Consider the following 17,523-nt stretch of genomic DNA (forward strand, 5'->3'; position numbering starts at 1 on the left):
CATCAGCACAATCCAACCACATCGTCTTACAAAACATGCCACATTTTGCGTGTATTGTTCAGTATTGCACACACAGCAATGATGTTGGAAACCCTCTGTGGGCTGTGGCACGCCTCTCCACAGACGACATGAAATCTTCTACCTTACAATAACAATATGAACGCTCTGCTATAATTTAAATAATTTAAAGATATAAGACCCTATATTGGAATTTACCTGTTGTAATCGAGCTGAGATATCCTTCATGACAATTAAGCAGGTGAGGGGGACAATTTAATTGTGTTCAAATACGTTTATATGTACGTAATAAAATAGGTTTTATTGCACTCTTACTAAGGAACCTTGTCTTGAACCTTATCTCAATGATCTTGCCTCATGAAGAGCGATCAAAGTTTGATTTATTACTGCCTTAATTGTTGGTTCTGACAGAATCATCACTGTTGCAAAGCTGTGATTTCTGCAGACAGCATGTGTTCACTGCACCAGCACAAAGTTAGTCACAAGAATGACTCTCTTTTTGTCAAAACGGTATCTTTTAATGGGCTTGTTGTCATCAAAACATCCAAAAAACAAAACATCTCTCCTCTCACAGACTGTTTACATCTGAACGGCATCTCCTGTATTAGTATGACACCTCTGGAGCTCCTAAATATTGGCCGAGATAGGAGTCATTTCCGAAGTTAAGAAAGATAATACGCGTTACTCGTTGTGCTAAAGGTTGGACCAAATATGTGCCATCCCTAGAATTTTTGGCCAGTCAGTGCTGATTTCCCACTTTGAGATGCTAGATAATGAACATATCACCATAAAGTCTGGTGTAAACAATGTATTTCAACAAATCGTGTTGAGGAAACATCAACGTTGACATCCTCAAATTGTTTTGAATATTAATGACCTGCTCTAACACATACGGATTATATGTGTCACAACCTCTTTATCTACCAATCCCGAAGCCCAGAAATGGGGATCTCCTGTACGGAGTCCAAATGAAGGGAAGACCATCCATATAGGGCGCGGTGTCTCCAATATGGAAAAGGTCTTTGCAGCACGAAGCCAGACAGAGTTATTCATGGCATGAGCGGGGCTAGAAAGTAGGCCACCCAAAACAACAAGAGACATCCAGGTAGTTGAGAGGAGACTGCAAATCCCCGGGATCCATTATTGAAGGCATTCTCTAACAGGGCAGAGAGCATCCTAATTGTCACTTACTGAATGAAGTCCTTATCGCTGTGTGCATTTATAGGACTCAACCATACCCAACTAAATTGGCTTTGCAGTGAGTATATCCCTGGTGGGTATAATTATGAGAATTACCCTCAACAGCTTTTTGTCTAAATGGAGGACATGTCGTTTGTTGTGGCTAGATGTTGGCATTCGGCTTGTCAATGAAATGTAAAATTCAAAAGGAACCGTTTGATTCCTGATGAGGACGTTAATAAATCATTACGGCAGCTATAAATAGAGAGTTGCCAAGCCGTTGTGAAAATGACTTCATGTATTTATTTATGTTAAAGCAACAGGAATTAATTATGAATGTTCTGTGACAAGCTAAACATTCGAGCGGTGGGTGAGAGGGGCTACGAATTTGGGTCAAGCTCATAGAGAGGCACAATGCAAAACCCTGTCTCTGTGATTAGAGACAGTAAGAAAAAGGATTTGCTTTGGCGTGTTTATGTGTGTGTGTTTGTGCGCATGTGTAGTTATTAGAGGGAGTGAAAGCCTACATATCTACATGTTTTTTTGTGTGTGTGTGATGAGTATGAGTAAGCACCTAATGCTTGTTGTGTGCCTGCTCCTGAATCAACTCTCCTGCATGGTCAATAAATCAGTTCTGATAGGGTCAGCATTGCAGCGTCTAAGGTATCAAAATCTCATTAAAAGCTTATTCCAGCCGTGTTTAGTTGCTCTGTAGTGTTGCTATGGATACCAGACAGGTTACCAACTACCAAACATGGAAACACAGCACCGGGCGGAGATTCTCTGGTGACTGCATTTGACGCCATGTGTGCTCCACGCAATGCTTTGATCGGTCGCCCCAATAACTAATCATAAAACCCTGCAAAGTCACAGCTCAGACACGAGAGAAGGCGCAACATTTCCGCCGTCCCCCAGCTTACAGTGACACAGAACAGAGTGCACCGAGAGCATTGTGATATTCATACAGTTATTAATGCATGGTGCGCAAGCCAGATCACTGCGTCTGATGCTGCTCTACAGAGAAACAGGAGGGGATGCAGAGAGAAAGAAGCAGCCAAGTGCATTGGCATGTTGATGCTATCAGACATGTGAACGATTGGTTGAGATTGGAAGACAAAAGGCATGACTGGCATGTAAATGAGGCTATCTTGTATGAAAGGAATTAACATTAGTCGTGCTATTTACCAAGAAAAACTGTATGCAAATGGTGACATTTCTTCCTCTCACTGAATCAGTGAGCATTTTTGCTGCTCTGCAGATACACTGTGGTGGCTAATGTGTTTAAAATTATTAAAATTGTATCCTCTCCCCCGTCCACATCACCAGTGGCTGTGTGACTGCAAGGAAGCATGTAAGTGACATCTGATGCTTTCAAGTGCAGTAGATTAGTGAGGAGGCTTTTGGTGATCTGCTCTTGAAACAATAATGTCCCCTCTTGAGGTGATTCTTTCTCCTCCAAGACCCTTAAATGAAACAAGAGGCTCTTGCATGTCTGCTGTATTACTGACTCCACCACCTCTTAGTGAAATCACTACCTTTTTAATGAAGTCGCTATGTAAAATTTGTGTTAACCTAAATCGTAGCGTGATACGGTTTATGTAAGCACGCAATTATAACTTGACAATGTGAAAGGTGTTATGTAACCTCTGAAAAGGAATGTCGTGGAGAAAGCATTTAAGAGAATGTACCTGTGAAGGGCTCACATGAATGGCAATCTTATGAATGGTCTTACCACTTAGCTGAGTGAGAGCCTTTCACAGGCTGCACTCCATTGCGTGCAGAGCTGCAGGAAAACAAATGTAGATCTGCTGTATACTGCAGATACAGTGTTCTCAGTCTGGGCTTACTCTCTTATTGTACTCTGGGAGGAATTTACATTAAAATGCGCCTGGCTACACGAATTGTTAGTGGAGGAAGAAGTAGCTCAGAGGCTATAACTTGGTCTGATGAATGCTTGAGTGGCGAGGTGAAACATCTGATATGAAGGGAAAGGAAAGGTGACTGCAACGTGTCACGGACAGATCCTCACCCGACAGTGTAGTCTATCAATCTAGTCGAGGGTCCGCGTGGACAGACTGGTAGAAAGGAGGCCATGTGAGGACATTTTGATAAAGTTATGGTGATGCTTCTGCTATTGTCATTAATACGCTTGAGCCGTCTTTGACTTGACTGAGTAGCTGCAGGTCAGGCTTTAATAAATGCTGGATTATGTTACCGCATGACTGCTCCTTTCCCCACAGCTACACATTGCAAATATCCAGACCACCTATCTGATAATAATGTTAGATTATCAAAAAAATAATTTTATCATTGAATAGTGTTGTTATCAGAAGGTTTTGTATTATATTGATATATAAAACAAACATCCTCTAATGATGTCAGGGGGTTCCTCCAGGACTGGAAAAAGGACAACGACCAATGAACTTATTTTGCTGGATGCCCATATTTTGTTATTGGGCGATGGTTATTATTAGGTTTTGCTTCATCACTGTGCTCAACAGTGTGACTGTTCTGTAATTGGCCACAGATGTTTAGCCATCATAGCTGTCTTGTCTCTCATTTTTCTTGATAAGGGTTTAAAACAATTTGAAATGAATTGTTATTTGTATTGTGTTTCCTGCTATTCCAGTCTGTATTAAAATCACGTTTTTTTTTGTGTGTGTGTGCTTCCTTGCAGCTGTACATTCAGACAACCACCCTGACCATCTCCATGAACCTCAGTGCCTCAGTAGCACTGGGCATGCTCTACATGCCCAAGGTGTACATCATTATCTTCCACCCTGAGATGAACGTACAGAAGAGGAAGCGTAGCTTCAAGGCCGTGGTCACAGCTGCCACAATGTCATCACGTCTGTCCCAGAAGCCGAACGAGAGGCCTAACGGAGAGGCTAAGACTGAGCTGTGTGAGAACCCCGCTGCTGACCCCATGAGTGAGTAACCCAGAGAGAGAATCACAAAGCCCTAGAGCCACATACGTATGCACCATGACCCAAGTTTACATTAATCAGAATCTGTACATTGTGCAATGACCAAGCCAAATTATGCACCAGAGTTTGTCAAAATGGCCGTGATAAAATCTATTAAAGCCAGCATGTCTCTCTCTCACACACACACACACACACACACACACACACACACGAATTTCATATCAAGTATTTATGAGTTACAGTAGGCATAGTGTCCATTCTGACTACAATGAGTTAATAATGCTTATACATAGATCAGGGTGTTATACAGACCACAAAGACCCAGCAGTTCAGATATACATATATATCTGTGCTATGGAGATTTCAATTTTAAATCTTATTTTCCCACAAAAGGTGAATGAGATGTCTTTCAATTCTTTCTCATATTTCATTTGTTGTACTAGAAAGTCCCATTCCAGCAATTTAATTGGGTGGCTACTTGGGTAAAAAAGTATGTATAATGTCCTATACAATGGACCTAGTTATCTCGTTTCTTGATGAATGGTTAGACCTTTAGCCCAAGCGCACGGCAGTGAGCAATAAAGAAGATGGGGGACTTGCTCTGTGGAGAGATTTGAAGAAGCAGGGCTTTGTCGCCGGGAATGGAAGGAGATAATCTGTCTCTGTGGCTGTGTGTTACTCATACCACCCTTCATCTCAAACAGTAAGCATGATCCTGTTAGCAAAGATAATGCTGGGTATTAGTATGTGAGTGAGGAAGCCTACATACTTCATAGCTAGGTGATATAGCGTTTGTTTTGAGTGAGAAACACCACCACTTAAAAGAAAACTGCAAACTGGATTTTAGACCAACGTTGCCATGGAAGCTCTTTGCTCCTCTGTAGTTGTCAGGATGAAGACAGAGATGATTGACAGCTCATGCAAATCCTCTCCCGCAACGCTTCTAATCACATAGAGCGATCGTGGCACCCACAGGTGCACCAGCCCCTCAACCCCTCTTTGAATTACGCCTGTGAGATGACAGATTTTCCTGGGAATTTCTCCAAACACCCAACAGTTGTCACACTCATCTGTCATGAGCCGAATGAGCGCGTATGTGTACAACTGTGAGGGTGCATCTGTGCATGCGTGTGTTCAATGTGCGTATCAGTGTGTGGGTTATGCACATATAAGTCAGAGAGCTGTGTGTGTGTGTGTGTCAGGGGATTGGGAACGTTTCCTTGCCATTCACACATGTGGCTCAATGAGCAAATACTCATGCATTGAGGGTGAAACCTTAACATCTGTTGCTGCAGCACATCAAAAGTCCCCAAGCAGGGCATGCGGTCTCTGGGAGGCCCTCCCAAAAGTGCGCTGTGTCATCTGCTCCGTGTGTCTCTCACCTTCTGTCTCTCCTACACGAATGTCTTCTCGCCTCGTCTCCCCCCTCCCTGCACACTCTCTCCTCCTCTTGCCCTTCTTTTTTAGCCTCAGAAGAAGTGACATTTATTAATGGCGAATTTATGTGCATGACCGCCCCAAAAACCTGAACTGTGCCTCGACCATCCCTGGAGACTGTCCGTCAATTCCTGTAACCATCAGAGCGCCAAATACCTCCCTTTCAGGGCCCATCAGCCCTATATGAGATCACTCGGAGTGATTTATGGGATTAAAAGCATTAGCAGTTCTGCAGATTTACGCTGGTATTGATATGGCGTAATGTCTTCATGATTACACCTCTATGAGACAGGAGGATTTACCCTGCAAATCGCAGATGCTGAAATGCTTCACTGTGCTGTACTGGTTTTTCCAATATCGATCAACCAAAACAGACATATGCGGATTTTCAGACCAATTTTGTTCCATGAACAATGAGTAGTACTGTGGGAAGAAAAAAACAACAGATATGAAAAGTTATAGGGTGAGATGAATAGTCAGTTATCAATATTAAAAATTAAGATGATAGCGTAGGTAGATGTCTCAATCCCAGATAAGTAAACCCACACACACATGCACACATACACACAGAGTCTACAAAGCTACAAAAAATACAGATCTTCCTGAAGACTGTTTATGGTTAACAGCAAGAATCTGTTGTACATTTACTTATGTTTTATTCATCATACTTGCCGGCCAAGAATACAAAATGCAGCTGTAAAGAAATGGTGCGACTTAAATTGCGCAGCCCATGGGAGTTGGTCGCCATAGCAACATTAATGCAGAATGAGAATTTATAGCAATGTCTGTGATTAGGAAAATGTACATTGACCTTCTCCACCGTGCAGACAGAACAGAACGCGTGCAGATACACACATCCTTCCACAGACTACATTCACGTTTCCTCATCCCATCCTTAACCACCACAACATCAAATAAACCAAATCCAAAACGTTAACTCCAGACTTGATTCCTACCCTAAAACAACCTTTAACAGAAGTCAAGACGAGCCAGAATGACCTCAGATCACAAAAGGAATGCCTTAACTCTGAAGGTTTGAAATTGGCCTCCTGATAGATATACAGGAGGAAAGACACAAACACACACACACACACACACACACATACACACACACACAGCACCTAGGCACTCAGCCACATTCTGATATGTTTCCATGGCAATCCAGACTGGGATCACATTGCATGCCCTAGCATTTGTTCGGTGCTCACTTGTGTGGTGTTTGTGTTTTTTATCAGTAGTTAACATCTGAAAATAGAAACTAAGGCTTTACACAGGGCATTTGGGAGTTGAAATGATACACTAAGCCAGAAAATATTGCTACTGATTGCACACAGCTGGTGATAAGAATGCACGACACAGTAGGGATGGTTTACAAAAGCGGATGAGGTTTATTTGCTTCTGCAAGATTTTTGTTTCGTTTTTATGTTTTCTTATTTTGTTTTGTCTTAGCGGTGCTCAAAGTAAATCTTAATCTTTTTTTTTTTCCCCCACTCTGTTCTCAGGTCAAGCAACCAAGAAAACATACGTGAGTTACAACAACCTCAGGATCTGATCTGCTTGAAAATGAATGCTGTTTGTCCTTTTATCTGTGATTGAAAAGGGAAGGGAGCTCTAGAGGAACAGAGAAAGACAGACAAGAGACAGGAGAGCGAGCGCAGGCATCCCAGCACCACCTGCAGTACCTATGCACTCCAGGACTGTGGATAGCATCCAACCTTCATCCAGACATGATACATGAGTCCTGACAGAGACTAGCGGAGCTGTAGGTCAGTGTGGCTGGGTTCGGCCTCACGAACCAAATTGTGGGTTTTAAACTTGTGGTGTGGCCCCCTTCTCTCTGACAGAGAACACCTTGCCTGCTAAAAGGGGTCACTGTGAACGAGGACAACCGCAAAAAAAGGACAGTGGATCTGCTTTCAAGATGTTTTCTTTTGAAATGTCATTAAAGCCATATTCTCTTGGGGTTCCCATTATCTGATTTCTGTTTTGTATTGTTTATAAGTGATTTTCTTCTGTGCCTCTTTTTCTTGCAGTCGATTTAATTAACTTGAACAGCAAGCTCTGCCACATACAGTATTTTTGTTTTAACAAAATCAACTCAAATCAGTCCCAGATGATTATTATGTTAGAGTGATGGGCGTTGTAAGTATATTTTTTTGTAAATATTTGAGAGTATTTTCATGTTTGGAGTACAAAATTAGATATCCAGTCTTTGTTCAATTGGATTTGGATGGTAATGAAAAGCACCACAAAGTGTTCACTTTGCATGTGCCAATGTATGTCTGTTCTATTTGATGTAAACAAAACAAAAAAAAGAGAAATAAATTCTGAAAATGACAATGAGCTTCAGCATCCTTCTGCAGTTTGTTTTATTCATCAGAACTGAACTTCATTAAATGACAGAATATGGCTTTAATCTGTTGTTGAATTGACCCCCCTGTATCTGCAAGCATGTTTGTTTTATATAGTTTCGTACTGGGTATATTATGCCTAACTATGGTGTGGGAAGCATTAATATCAAAGCAATCATGCAAGTATGTTGTGATGTCTGTCAAATTATGAACATGTAATAAAATCATTTTGTTATATTTTATACAATTAAACCAGACAGCATATTATAGTTATTTCTGTGCATGTGTGTGTATGAGTGTTTCGTAGCAGGAGAAAGCGCGGCGACGTGTTTAAACTGATGTATGAATAAGTACAATTAATCACTGTGCTGTTTATGGGTTTCTGTAAACTGATGGAAATGTCATGTGCTCGTTTACTGTCTCACCCCCGTGACAGGGCACATTAGCGAGCTCGCTGAGCAGCGCCGTCATGCAGAGGAGATGAGACCCTGCGAGTGGGGAGGATGTCCACTAGCTGACTCCTTTACTCACCCTTTGCCTTTTCTGTCTCATCCGTTGTTTCTCTCTCGCTGTTGCTCCTTCCGAGTCTCACCACCAATCCCCTACATGAATAATATAACATGTCAGATCAATTTGTCCTGCTGATGACCGAGCCTTTACGAGCTAACCGCCTTTTATTCCTGCGCCTGCCTGCAAGCATAACGTTACTATTTTCAATATTGATTATTATATAAAAACATGAATAGGCCACGCATGAGAGACTTATGTTTCTGCACCCGTTAAGCATCTCCCTCCAGGCTGTTACATGGGCAAATGATATATGACCAAGAGATGCTGATTCCTCTTTTTTGTGTGTGTGAGAGACAGAGAGAGAGAGAGGGAACAAGAGGGAATGAGATCCTTATCCACACAGGTTTTCTGTTGTTTCTCTTTCCATTTGTCTGGCATCTCTCTCAGCTCCTGTGGGACCAGATGGTCTTTACTTCTCATACGCACAGTCTGTCATTTTCTGTTGCACACAGCCAAGAAAAATCCCACTTATGCCCAATTAAGACTAGCCTCTCCCCACCAAATTAATTGCCTGTGTCAGTGTCTGTGTGCAAGTAATCAGTAGGGGCTGAACAGAGTTTAGATTTGCAGCTCAGCAAAAAGAAAAGAAACAGCTCGAGCAATAGCATTCTGGAGACGCGATTGAAACATGGCATGTTCAGGAATGTTTTTTTTTTTTACCTACCTAAAATAGTGTGAGGTATGGTCTCAACTCTCAAGGCTCCTACGTAAGGGCCCACCTGCTCAGTATGCACCTGCTCTGTAGGCAGCAGTTTCCTGGGAGAATAAAGTGGGGGAAACATCAAAGGGAGGAAACTAATCATGGTGGACTGAGAGCAGGGCACGCTCCACCAGGAGGACTTAAATGTTTCAAACTCTAAGGACTGTCAGTCGCAAGGTTATTATGCGTGGAACATTTGAAGATGAACAATAGACTTGATAGATTCTTAAACATGTATACAGTGCAGGCTTGCCAAGAGTTCTGACAATTTACAAAGTTGCCAAAACTGTCCTCAATGTGTAACAATTACAAGTCTGCGTGACCCAATTTGGATGACAAGGTGACACCGCCGCTATATGAAATGTACATTTCAGTGTGTGCCTAATACAACATGTAGAAGTCCCAGCACCAAAGGCTCAGGCTTTTCTTCTATCTGAGTTTTCATGTCACTTTGGTCCAGCTCTGCCTTTGAAGAAAGCCTTCCTTATCTTGTCAGAACTCCTGATGCGCTTTTTCACAGACAATTTACTGATGCTGAGTCTAGATTAGCTCTGTCTCATGGCTCCTGGGCCCTGGGCTCTCCTATCTCTCCATAAATGTCCAATTATCCAACTCCAGCCAGAGTGAAACCTTATCTGCTTCCCGTCAGTGACCAACTGAGGCCTGATATAACGTGGGGTGGATGAAGACACTCACTTATGATGCTTTTTGTTTACCAGCATCTTTCTTCTTCCTCTGCATCGTCTTTGTTCTCAAGAAATCAGGCCAGTTATTGTTACCAGCACATAGTGACACTAAGATTTTATAATTAGTGGTACAGTAAGATAGCCATTGGTTAGACATGAATCATAACATCCACATCTCCTCATAGGCACTAATTATCATCTAAAGGAAGGTCACGAGTAAATCTGATGAACTCTGCAGCTGAAATCCTGTGTTTATTTTTCTGCAAGCGATCCAAGAAAAAGATACAGTGCCTCTTTTTCTAAGTGAATAAATTAGTCTGGGGTCGCTGGGTGTCATTTCCTATCTATGGGTCCTCAGACTTACTCCTTGCTTTGCTTAGGCTTACACAATGTGCGTGTGTGTCTTTGTCACAGCGTTATTGCATTTTTAATCAGCGGAAGAGACCAGGCATCATTCTCATCACATTAGTGTCTCCTGGTATTTATTCCTCTCTCTCTCTTTCTCTTGCTCTCTCACCACTTCTACTCCTGGAGGGAGTTGGGTGGGTGGAGAGAATACATTTTAAATTTGCTCATTTGACAGTCATTAGAGATATGGATTCTGACAGTACACAATTAGCTCAGTCACCTCCTTTATCTTCACTCATCTCTGGCTGGGGGATTTCGTACGTGTTGCCTCTACTGTAATGACTGTTATGCCTCTCTCGCTGTCTCCCTCTCCTTCTTCCCCTCCCATCTCAACGATATCCAAAATCCTAATTCTATCTTTCCTCCAGTTAATGAATTTGAAAATTACATATCTGACTTCATAGATTTAATTGACTGCTGTGTTATTAAGACGGCTGAGTGAAACGAATGCTCTTCAGAATTCGCAGCCGAGTAGGTGCACTAATCTGCCGCTTTCCCTCAATTTCCCCCGTCAGAAAAATGCATTCATGGAGAAAAGAAGTATAGAGCTCTGGCATACATCTTGTGAATATGTTGCTTATTTGTTATGCTTTGGCTGCATGAAAAATGCAACTCACTTTTAGATGCTTGGGTAAAATAAAGTGGAACATTTTTAACATTGAATCACAGCTCAGGTTCACGGCACAGTGTTGGGGCGGTACGCTGAGTCCTTTCCACAGCAGCCAGAGTTTGAATCTGGCCTGGGCCCTTTGCTGGACGTCATCCTCTCTCTTCCTCTCTCTCTCTCTCTCTCTCCCCTGCCTTTCCTGTCTCTCTACTGTCACTACCCAATAAAAAAAAGCCAACAGTGTTTAAACCAAGGCAGATCATCTGTGGCTTCAACAGGAGTTGACAGAGATAAGTGCTGTCTGGCTGTGAAATTTAACTAGAGAGCTAAGCCCTTGATTTCAAGGAGCATGGCATTAACAATGCATTTCCACATCCCACACAGATCACTGTTATTTCAAAGGAAAGTAAATACCTAAAGAGAAACAAAACACTGAAATGTAAATGAATAGTTGAGCAAGACTGACAGAAATCCACATCAAACAAAGATGAAATGAAATTGAAAACCCAACAGGTATAGAGAGTAAATCGCATAACACACTTGTTTGCATGTTTGGGGGGTAGATTAGTAGAAACAGCTGTCTGCTGTTATGCTTTTATTTAGTCTTTCTTGTTAAAAAAAACTGATCCTAATTCAGGCACATAAATCCTTCACATGAATCCACCTTTAGATGCTTAAAAGCTACTAGTTTTTGCTTTGGGCATTGTGCAGTAAGTGTGCAGTCAAATGATTATAAATCAATTCAAAGTGTGAATTATAGTCTTACCACACAAACTACATCGGCGAACATTGTGTGTCTCATTTTTCAGTTGGCGGTGGAGTGTGGAGCACTCTCCATTTGATTAAACTCTACCCAAAGGCTGCATCAATTATGTATCTTCACAATGGAGTTAATGGACTGCAATAACAGTTGAAGATGACTTGACTAAATTTCCACATGACATGGCAAGAAAAATCTCACTTCAGTAATGTAACCCTCCTCAACAGCTTGTCTGAAATGATAAAAGATCAGGTCGGCTGCCAGCTTATTAAATAAAATCCCATTTTCTTTTGATAATTTCTCTGTTAATCGGTAAAATATTATATCCTCTGACAGATCTGTCTCCTCCAGGAGGGCGTAAAATGTAACACACGTCAGCATGTGTGTACACACACTCTGCCACGCAGGAGGCAGAGTATATGATCCTGAATGTACCTGTGTGGGGATTGTGTGTGCGCTGAATGCACATGGATGTATGTGAATGCCTCCACTCAGCTTGCAATCCATCTACCTTGTGATCCAGCTTCTATAATTCGGGTCTCTGGGGTTCGGGTCCCACGAGTGGACCCTCACAGAGAACAGAAGGGGCCCGCCAAGCCCCGACTACACAGTCACTGACCCATCTGGTCATCAGGCCAGCAGGGAGCACGCAGGATGCAGAGACCAAAGCTCTGCACAAACATCATGTGCTAACATGAGACTGGCAGATCACACAATGCCTGTAAAAGGCAGAAATGGTGTACAGCCACCACATACTGAGCAACCCTCATGTTTTATTTTGTTGTGTGTTGTCTGGACTGCATATAATGACAGAGGGCAAAGAGTTTCCAGCTAAACACATACCACTGAGAGCAATATGCTGCATGGTGCATAAAGTGACAGTGATCCTGCTGCTGCGTTGTGTATAATTTAGAGCAAAAAAACAACATGTTGATTCAGCTGTGATCTTCGCAAGTCAGGCGGAAGTTTGTTCAACATGACATTACAGAGCAGGGGGGTTTTAACCTGACCTCAGTGCTGCTGTTTCTCCGCTACACTCAACTGCACAGTCATGTAAATGTTTCTAATAACCTCTTATATGTCAAGTGTCTGCCGCTCCTCTCGGCCTCTGCAGCAAGCCCCAGCTTAAAATGCTGCTCACGCCATTAACTCCAGTGCAAGCAGCCAGTACAAGGCAGCATCTGTCATGTTTTTTCTCCCCTAGTTGGTTATGAAACCCCTCCCAACTTCTTCGCTTTGTCATGCCTCTGAAAATCCACAGCATCCGCACGAACGGGCTCCTTCCATGACTGAAGACGGGGATTTCCATCCCAGCTCTGGAATGGGTCCAATTTATGAGATAAGAAGCAAAATGCAATTAGTCTACACTTTCTAAATCTGTCACTGCATTATGGAGTCTCACAGTTGTTATAACTTATCTCACTTTCTAATTATGTGTGTGACTTAAGAGGGAGCTGACACAATTTATTGTCTAGGGGAATTAAGTGAGGATCACTTCTTTGCTGATGCACGGTTTAATAAATAGCAAACATCAGTGATACACTCATTGATTCACGTGTGGAGACACGGTAACCCTCCTGGAAGGTAATGAATTTAAATAAATAAATCTTATAAAATATCTTATAATAAGTACTTGTTGCCTATACATGCAGTATGTGATAAATGATAATTGCAGTTTTGTATTTTGTTTACCACAGCTTAAGGCTACTTGTTATCTATCTACAAAAAACATTATGATCTCATGCAAAGGTTATTAATCAGTGCCTTTGCCATGGTGTGATGCTACTGCCATCTACTGATACTGCAGTGATCTCTGTCTGTCTCTCTGTTTTCCTCCTTCCTCAGAGCCCTGCTTTCTCACTACCCTGTCCCAAAATATAAGATCTGCACAACCAGTGCAGACAGATGACAAAATGTACTTTTGAATAGACTTCCTGCTCAGCGCTCAGGGCAAAGCATGCTAATTGTGTCAGCCTTACAAAGCACTCAAATGAACTTACTTCCTTCTTTCACAAGATGGTGCTGCAGTCATTGTTGGTGGGAGGACCAGATGCAGCCATGATGAGATGAGGTGAGGACTTAACTTCATCATGATCATTTCCAATGCTGGAACAGAATATAAACACACACATACATTTGTTTTTGTCACCTACAGCATGAGGACAATGCATTTAATTGCGTTAGTTTCCCTGATACTAAACCTAAACTTACCCAAACCCTGACCTTAATTACCCTGTAGAGATCAGCTTTTAGCCCTGTATGAATATGTTGTGTGATTAATACAGTACACACGCAGCATGCTAAAAAACATCACCAAGCAACTAGGTTACCACACCTACCGCACCTCCTGTGTACACAACAGCGAGCTAATCCAAGCCTAATCAGCTTAATCAATTATATCTCATAGTGTGTTATTGTTACTCACATTTGAAGCTCACCTGTCACACTGGCTTCAAATAACATGGTTCAAACAATCAGTTCATGATTGAAACTACCCTTTTGGTTAACATCAAAGTAGCTAGCCAAAAAGCGACAAATTAGCTGGCAGTCGGATTGTAGTTAGCTAGCGTTAGCTCCCTAAATTGAAAAAAAAAACAAAGCAGAAACACGTCCCTGTTCCTATTTTAGAGAGTTGAGAATGTTTTTGTTTTTTACAAATATTTCCAGAAACACACAGAAAGACTATGAAGTTTCAGTTAATTTTTGTCCCCTACAAGTAACGTAGCGTTAACCTATATGCCAACGGTTAACAGTTTGGCTAATGTTAAGATGCTATTTAAGCTAGTCAGTGTGCTGACATTTGAAATTTGGATATTATTGATATATCTTTCCACCACCTCCCCTTTGGCTTAAAAATGGTTATTACAAGAACCACAGTACCAACAGGTATTTACTTAAAAATGTAACATTTATGGTTACATGTGGTCTTTTAAACTTTTAATATTTTTACATATAAAAAGTAAAATTGGACCTGCATGGCTACATTTCAGGATTATGCTAAATGAAACTGGCATATTGACAGTACCTTTCATTCATTTTCTATTATCTGAGTTTGTCTAACATATAGGGTAAAGTCTGTCTGTATAGATAGAGATGTACTGTACTGTAAGACCACATTCTGTATGATCAAATATGGTATATATAATATGCAAAACATTTTTTATGGCTTGCCTATAATAAAATATGAAATATATACCCCCTTGCTTCCCTGACAATCATCCTTCATCATCATGATGGTTTTTTTTTATCATTGTGCTTTCAGCCTAATGGGCAACATTTCTTGGGCTTTGAGCATCTAATGAGGCCTGTTACTGAGTTGTCCATATCATGTGGTGCTGCCCACCATCATACCCTTTCTGCTATTTCCACTGTTAAGTAGCAGATGACCTTACCGCCTCCTCACGCATTAGGGTGTATACAAAGACTGATTCGTTTTCTTGCTTTTAATCAAGAGAAAAGTTTGTGTCAATAATACTGTGCAGTGGAAATAATTACCCTCCTGTTTGCAATGAGAGCTTGGCATGGCATGGCTACAGGCCTAATTAGAATTTGTTATGACCCCAGGAATTATAAACATGCTTACAAAACACCCGTTTTGATTAGTGTTCTGCCAGTGTTTATGAAATAACAAAGATACAGCAGGTGTTTTATAAACCCTGAATGTGAATATGTATAATCCTGGGAAACCATTTCAAACAATTAAAAAGCAAAGCATTTGTATTCATCTGTATTTTGCCTGGTATACTCTTATTTCAGAAATTAAAAGAGGTGAAATGGATGAGACTAGTGGTTTCATGCGCAGAGCTGTAAAGCATCCACCATCCAATAGCAGGTCTCCAAGAGCAGTGCATCAGATACATCAACAACTGAAAGGTCAGTTCTTCGTATAGGTTTTCATGAGGTTATACATTTTTCATCACATACATTAACTTTAATTCCCAATACATTATTAATGAGTGCGAGGGGGGGGGGTTGGCAGGGCATAAAATAGACTCCACATTTTGATCCAGCCTCATTACCTGCTAGTGGCTGCTGTTTTCGATTAGCTCAAGTCCATTTGTAGATTCAAACTACTCAACTGCTGTTGTAGCAATTCGATGATCCTTTATGGAAAGTATTAATAGAAAGCGTATCCCTACATGCAGTAAATATGCTTTAGAAAACTACAGGTTTTGCACTTTTGCAGAAAGTTGTCACTTTGTTTTAAGTCTTTTGCAACAATGCTTTAAAATACCCCTTTTTTAAACTTACAGTAGGTCACTGCAAGAAAAAGGGACACATTATTTGTAATCGCAGCTGTCCTTGGTAATTTATCTATTTGAGCAACTGACAGCAGCTCTATATTAGCTGCTGTCAGTTGCCCAAATAGCATCATCATAAAATGTGACTCCCACAATATCATGCTACAATTGCATATTCAGAGGCTCTCCAGTTCTGTGTGCCAGAGGTGACAGCCAGAGACGATCGTTCCTTCAGTTCCAAGTGGACTGCTATATTATACTATTTATTTTCAAAATCTGCAAGATCACAGGACAAAATAAAAAAGTTTGGATATGGACCACAGGGTGCCGGGGAGATGTGGATCACATTTTGGACACACCGTCCATCTGTGTTTTAGGGCTGCAATTAATGATCATTTAAATTATGGATTTATTGGCTGATTACTGTATCAGTTAATTTAGATAAAATATTAAATTTACTGTCATGTAAGACAAGGAAAAACAGCAAATTCTTACATTTGACAACCCAGAACCATGAAAAAATTACTTAAACAAATAAACAATTACAAAAACAGTTGACAATTATTCCATCAACTAATCAAGTCATTGACTAATTGTTGCAGCGCTTTATAAGATAAATTATTACAGCCAAATAAGCCAAAAGTTGTATGTAAATTAGGTTCTTCTTGAAGAATCTGTCAAGCAATTTATGCTGCACTTCATTCCTGCCGGGTGCCATTGTAATGTGCTGTATATTGATTGTACTCCACACTGTGTAACCATGTCAATACAGATCTGACTGTGTTATTTATGCAACAAGGGGTGAAATGTCAGTATTATTTATAAACAGTATAATCTGTATTTAATCACATATTTGGTGTTTGTAGGAAATAGAGCCTTTAAGTCGAGTACCACATATCTCTTGTAAATGAGTCGGTCGCCCACAGTTGGATGGATATTGGCTAATTGATAAATGAGTATTACATTCAATTTGCAACATTACCCACCTCATAATCACCAATTATGTATTATAATAACTAAGACTGATACTGAGCAAATGAGAGCAGGGCAGATAACATAATTATAGCACTGACAATCAAGAAATAAAAAATGTATTTCTTCAGATTCACAGTCACTACAGTCCACATTCTACATAAACCTGCAGACACATGACTGGTATGTATGAAGTTACAGTATGCACCAGTGCTAAAAATAAGACTGATCTTTCTCTCTTTGCAAGAAGTCATGGTCTAGAAGATGAGTCTGGAGATCCGTGATGTTCACCGAGCTTAAAGGTTAACTTTACATTAACACACTTGTGTGTCAGGGATTCAATATTCTGTACCTTTAAAAATTCCTAGTATGTAATATTTCATCAAATACACAGTATCGCTAAAATTAGAAGCACAGCAAGGATTTCTTTCAAGGACCACGCAAGAACAAATCAAAATGTCTTGCAATTGCAATTTGCTCTGAAAATGGACATTTGTCAAGGGAGCATGGATCTGCAACTTGTCACCCACCAATGAAATTGTTTCTGACCTCTCCTGAATAAGCCATCATTATACAAGCTCTATACTAAAAGAATTTGAGAGCAGATATTAGTCACTGTTATTGATATTTCTCCAAGAGACGTAGGAGCACAGAGCCAAAAAAAGAA

General features: G+C 40.9%; 1 protein-coding gene across 3 annotated transcripts in view; it reads left to right on the forward strand.

Moving 5' to 3' along the window:
* The window catches only part of LOC139288396 (metabotropic glutamate receptor 7-like), a 55,578-nt gene extending 48,310 nt beyond the window's left edge, over positions 1-7,268 (forward strand). The window contains exons 9-10 of one of the 3 annotated variants that reach the window (XM_070909676.1): positions 3,875-4,127; positions 7,162-7,268. In XM_070909676.1, coding sequence (XP_070765777.1) covers positions 3,875-4,127; positions 7,162-7,268 — 360 coding nt within the window. Of the gene's footprint in view, positions 1-3,874; positions 4,128-7,063; positions 7,114-7,161 lie in introns of those variants that run through there. The other 2 variants (XM_070909677.1, XM_070909678.1) reach the window with 2 other exon arrangements.
* Positions 7,269-17,523: the final 10,255 nt, after the last annotated feature.

This window comes from Enoplosus armatus, chromosome 8 (genome assembly GCF_043641665.1).
Source record: "Enoplosus armatus isolate fEnoArm2 chromosome 8, fEnoArm2.hap1, whole genome shotgun sequence".
Lineage (NCBI taxonomy): Eukaryota > Metazoa > Chordata > Actinopteri > Centrarchiformes > Enoplosidae > Enoplosus > Enoplosus armatus.